This window comes from Hemicordylus capensis, chromosome 6 (assembly GCF_027244095.1).
Source record: "Hemicordylus capensis ecotype Gifberg chromosome 6, rHemCap1.1.pri, whole genome shotgun sequence".
Classification (NCBI taxonomy): Eukaryota; Metazoa; Chordata; class Lepidosauria; order Squamata; family Cordylidae; genus Hemicordylus; species Hemicordylus capensis.
Window position 1 is genome coordinate 31,029,719 of NC_069662.1, and position 6,014 is coordinate 31,035,732.

At 43.9% G+C, this 6,014-nt stretch overlaps 1 protein-coding gene across 1 annotated transcript; it reads left to right on the forward strand.

The window, feature by feature from the left end:
* The first annotated feature begins 3,224 nt into the window (after positions 1-3,224).
* Positions 3,225-4,169, forward strand: LOC128331154 (olfactory receptor 5A1-like). The gene has a single exon (XM_053264505.1). The coding sequence runs from the start codon at positions 3,231-3,233 to the stop codon at positions 4,167-4,169; it is 939 nt and encodes a 312-aa protein (XP_053120480.1). The 5' UTR covers positions 3,225-3,230.
* Positions 4,170-6,014: the final 1,845 nt, after the last annotated feature.

The window sequence follows — 6,014 nt, forward strand, 5'->3', positions numbered from 1 at the left end:
GGGGTTCAACCCAGCCTGGTTCTACTTGTGATTACAGCTCTTCTTACAGCCCCAACACTGATTCTCTCAGCCTGTGCTAGCAATTCCTCAGCTCTTGTTCGCCGGTTGTGTCTTCAGAAAGACCCTCCTTCTCCCTCTTTTCCAAACCGCACACTGACTTTCCCCAAGAATCTAACTTCTTCCAGGCCTCTCCTGAAGACTGACTCTCTCTCCTCTCTTATACTCTCTCTATATACATATTGTTGCCCCCCAAGTTTTTCAAACCATCCAATTAGAACAATTCAAGCTTCCTTTCATTTTTGATAATATCCTTTCCCTCCAAAACCCAACTGTCAACTGATATTCTAAATGTGAAAACAAAACAAAGCAAAATACAGGCATGCAACTTGGCCCAGCCAGACATCATTCTAACACATTTTATTCACAATACCCAAAGTGGTTTGTGCCTCAGTCCTTCACACCCTCACCTCTTGCCTGTGGACTTCTCAGAGGCATCTGGTGAACTATTGCGTGAAACAGGATGCTCAACGAGATAGGCCTGAAAGCATACAACAGGGCTGCTCTTATGGTCTTATGAGGGTTTATTCTCATACATTGAATGGTGAAATAGCTGGAATTACTCCCAATTTCTCTATGCAGAATTGCAATGTATGTTCTCTTAGGAACAGCAGAGTAATGGAAAAGCATTCCCTGGAGTGTAAAACACCAAATTGTCATGTGGAAAGTTCCTTTTGTGCAGTTGGGGTGGAGTGGAGTAGAATCTGTACGTAGAGAAAAATAGCATGTAAGTGTCAAGAATCCATCTCGATCTCTCCCTGGGATATTTTATTTCTATGAACACTGATCCCCTGCCCTCTGCCCCAGTGGAAGTGCATGTAACTCTCACCTACAACGAGAAGTTCTCCCATTCAAGAGTAGCTTAATGGAAGTTGTAACATCTCAAAATTTCCAGCAGTGATGGCAACTTCTCATGTGACCAATGTTAATGCATTAAGCATGGTTTAGTTCACTAGTAACCCATATATCTCACTATAGATTTACTGGTAATTTTAATAGTAATAATGAATAGGTCTTTTCAGCTCAAGATGGGCTGAGGAGGGGAAAATCCAGGGAAACATTTAACAGGTGCAGCTTCCCCCATCACTTCTTCTAGATGCTCCTGAGGATTCTCTGCCTGATTAATCATTGCAGGTCACAGTGCTACCACAAAATGCCGCTCATGTAGTAAACACCCTGCCTGAAATGTATGATTCCTGATGGAGGAAATTTGTTTCCTGTAGAAACACTAGGAGGTGGTTCCCACGATCAGTGGGAGCCGCCTGGAGCTGGTGAGCGGTCAGTCTGCTCCGAGACAGACGTGCAGTCAGTCTGCTCCGGTGGCCAAAGCGTCCGCCCACACGACCGCTGGCTCCATTATGGAGCTGGTGGGGGCTGGGAGGATCGGGGGCTGGGCGGCCCCCAGAAGCTCCAGCATGCCCTGCACAAGCGCGCAGGGCATGCTGGTGAGACCCCCAAGTTGGGAGGCTGCTTGTTAGTCTCCCGGTCGGGGGTCTACTCATGAGTTGCCGCAGCGCAGAGCCGTGACAGAGCAACTCACGATCAGAAAGCCCAGGTTAGCGGAGTGTTTGCTCCACTAACCTGGGTTTAGGGGAGGGTTGCTGAAGCGGGTGACTCTCTTCTGTGAGACCAGACCCGGCTGCGAGGTCGGTGGTTCTCACGGTCATGAAAAATTGGGCTAGGCTCCCTTAGCCCATTTTTCATGACCGTGAGAATAGCCTCTATGCCTTTTCTCTGGCTGTATGCTTTTTTACAGTTTGAATAATTTTCCCCAAAGGAAACAATTAAATATTTCAGATGCAATCCCAGGATATTAATTTGTATTTTAAATGATATTCTGCATACTCTTTGCAGCCAAGGACAAATAGCATTATAAAATGAAATGGGTCCTCTCAGAAATCCAGTGGATTTTTACTTCAGGAAGGTCTAAGTTCCTCTCTTTAAGTATCGAGAAAGAGGGCCAGGAGGGAGATTAAAGCAGAAATAAGCTGTGAAAACAATATTTCTTGTTCTTTTTATTGCACTTCATATGTATGAAGGAACTTCATATAGACCAAACCAAGTTGAGAATCAGAGTGTAAACAGTTTAAGGTAAGTTTACTGGCAATAAAGAGGTTTCTGGAAAATTATTGTGGGTTCTCCAAAATTTGGAGAATAGGGGGAGACGGGGGGGGGGGAGTATCAATTTGCTAAGCAAGATGTTGAACAAATAAGACAGGTTGACAGAATGGGAATCCAAAATAGATAGCAAATGTCTGGCTTGAATAGAAAACATGATAAGCAATAGATAGGATGAAAGAGCAAAAGCCAGCTGGTTTGTTTGCATCTGGAACAGTGATGAATATTCTTAAACTAGATGTATGCTAAATAGCTATCCACTCTTTAGCTTTAAAGGGGAATATATTGTCTCCAACACAGTAGACTTCAGTGTGTTTTTAACTATATTCCAAAAATAGAGCTTGCTGGCATGCCAGCCACAGTCTCTTGTCTGTATGATGTTTATCTCTTAAAGAATTCTGTTCTCAGTTCTATGAAGTCCAACCTGTAAAAATTTCCGTATGTATTTCAAACAAAGGAAGATTATAGGCAGTCACACATTCTGTACAATTAAGTCAGATTCTTCTGCATTTGAATCCCACCAGTGCACAATAAGGTCAGGAAGTGAACTAAAATGTAAGATAAGATGAAAGAAGCGGATCATAAAAGTCTACGATTGTAAGAAAGACATCTCTACTTCAGCAGATAACTCTCCGGAACTTGTGATGCCACTTGAACACAGTGTGTGCTTTCCCCATTCCCCAAGAGAGACCACTGAGTACCTGAGATGGGGAGCCAAATACCTTCCCTGCAAACTTTACTCAGCACCACCTAGACTGCCATCTCCCCACTCCTCCTCTTCCTCTCCGGAAGCCTTGCCACCCTGTCTTCCATTCTCTTTTCTGGACTGCACCTAGTAGTGAGCTATTCTCTCTCCTCCTCCAAGAGTTCCTGGATCTGAAAGGAAAGAATAATATGGAGCTGAAGGGGAAATTTGTGGAGGAGAGGAGAGTTCTGGGTTAGAACTGAGCTAGCTCTCTAGGGGATGAACTATCACACAGATTAACCCTTGCCTTCTGTTTGACTTCACTGTAATTTCTTTTTTCTTGCAGTATACACTTTTGCTGAAAAGAAAAATGGAAAATCAGACCACAGTGAATTATTTTGTGCTCCTTGGGTTTTCATACAGCCCACCAGTCCAGAGTTGCCTCTTCTTGGTGTTTTTGTTTATATATGCGGTAACCCTAGTGGGAAATATTGTGATTATGATGGTAACAAGGGGCAACAGTCACCTCCGCAGCCCCATGTACTTCTTCCTGGGTCATCTGTCTTTTCTTGATGTCTGTTTCTCTTCAGTCAATGTGCCAAGGGTCTTAATGAATTTAGTTACAAGCCGGACAATTTCATATAGTGGCTGCATTGCTCAGATGTTTTTTATCCTTCTCACAGGCTGCACGGAAATTTTTCTCCTTGCAGCAATGGCTTATGACCGATATGCTGCCATATGTAAGCCTTTGTATTATGCACAAATCATGAAGGCTGCCTTTTGTAGAGGGCTGGTGGGGGGTGCCTGGGCAATAGGTTTCATACATGGATTAGTAAATACACTGCCTGTACTGAAGCTAAAGTTCTGTGGTCAAAACATTATCAGACATTTCAGCTGTGAGCTCCCTTCATTGCTTGCCTTATCCTGCTCAGAAACTTTCATAAGCAGGATTACGTTTTTCATTACAGGTAGTGCAATAGCAGGTTCCTCATTCGTCATTATTCTGGTGTCCTATATCCACATTGTCTCTACAGTGCTGAAGATGCATTCAGCAGAAGCTAAACGGAAAACCTTCTCCACCTGCAGCTCCCACCTCATTGTTGTGGTTTTGTTATATGGCACTGGCTGCTTTAGGTATATGAGGCCTAACTCGGCCTCCTCAACAATTATGGATGAATTCTTTTCTGTCCAATACAGCATTTCAACCCCCATGCTGAACCCCATTATCTACAGCCTGAAAACAAGAGAAGTGCAAGAAGCCATAAAGAAACTAATGAGGTATACACCACTGGTTTCTCGTGTTCTCTAAAATGGTTAACCGTTAGGCCAATCAATTAATGTAATGGTGAATTAAGCACTGCGTGGTTGTATGGAATTCTAGACAAATCTTGTCCCCATCTAATTATTTGTATAAATTTAGTCTCCGGAAGTTCTGCCATGCCTTTACTCTGGCCCATTTCAATGTGTTACCTTTGGCTGTTTTGGAGGGAAGTTTTGGCTGTACTTTGTATTCCCAATGTCTCTTCTCCTGCTGTTCAGGCATGATTGAGTCAGTAAAGCATGTATTACTTTACTGTATATTTTATGAAGATAGACATCCTCTTCTTATTGGTCCCATTTTGTTACACTATCCAGGCAAGCTGGATGACCTTCATGTAAATCTCCTTCTTTCTGATTCTGATGCTGAAATTACCTATTGTGTGGCTAAATTTATGTTGTGGTTAACCACCCAGAGATGAAAGTTTGGGGCAAATTCTGTCCCATTGCCTGCAATATTAGGAAAAAATTGGTTAACCTTTATGTCGTGTAAGGTATATGTGTTATTGGGTGGTTGGTGGGAAGTTCTAGTATCCTTTAATATTATTCATTATTATTTAGTATTAGAGTACTTTAAGTTGTAACTGCCTGTAACTGTTGATTGTTGTAATTATTGGCTGGTTGTGGACTGTAATAAATGGTGGTGATGGTATTGAATTGACAAATGAAACCTCAGTAAATTTAAAATCTTGTTGCTTTGCTAGGAGTAAACGTGAGTTTATTATAATTTTTCAATTCATCCTGATTTAAATGATAATGAACAAAATTAGAATCCAGTAGAAAAGGCAAATCCTACACATACCCTCTCATAAATGCAGCACCTATCTCTTTCCTCCTCTAACTGATTCCTGTGCACCTCATGATGAAATAGATATGTGTTGCAATGCCCATGTGACTCCATTGTCACCAGACCCTAGCCCAAGAAGACACAGAACAAAGTGTTGGGTATAAAAAGGGCAACAACTTTATTATCCAGTTATTTGATTGATTTGAGTAGCAGACAATAGGAGGGAAACACTCCACGCAACACCACAGTGCAGGCCTATTAAGGCAGGGTTCAGACTCCCCAATACTAGCCCTTGCCCTAAATGGATGACACACCCTGACTCCGGAAAGAAGCAGGTGGAAACCCACTTCTGTCCTTTCACAGTCAACCCTTGCAGGGTCTGGGCATTTGCATGACTAAACACCTCCTGGACCGCTGAGCCCTAGGATTTTCAAAGTCCTGGATCTGGTTCTATGGCCAACCAATCTCCCTGGGCCACACAAACCACAAGGAAGCATCTGACCACCGAACCTGCTTAACTACCCAAGGGTGCTCACAAATCCCTTTAGCTAATCCCCCAGCCCACACTATCCCTGCCATGTTGGAACCAGCTAACCACTAACTAACAAGGCCTCAGAATGGGGTAGGTGAAAAACCTCCAAATCCAAGCCAATGCGTTGGAAGCCAAAAATTTCTACCCGGCCCCCACAAAGACGACCAGCAGAGCCCGTTGTGAGTCTAGGGATGGGAGGGAGGAAAAATCTCGGCTCTGAATGAGAAGTGGGGAAGGGAGCAGCAGTAGCTGCTCTCCAAACCCCGCCCCCAGCTGCGGCCCTGGCCGTTCAGGTGCCTTCCAGTGCTCGTGCTCAGGTGGGGCTGGGACAAACTCCCCTCCTACAGCACGGGACTTTAGGAGGGGCATTCTTGTGTCCCTTTCAACATCCTCCCTCTCAAACCTGCTCCCCTCCACATGTTCAGCCAAGACAGCAAGACCTCCTTCATTGGCCTGAGGAGGACTGACTGATATCTGGTTCCTGTTCTCCAACTCCAAGTTAAATTTTGGTCTCCTGG

Coding starts and splice junctions, on each gene's coding strand:
- LOC128331154 (XM_053264505.1), top strand. CDS start 3,231: ATGGAAAATCAGACCACAGTGAATTATTTTGTGCTCCTTGGGTTTTCA.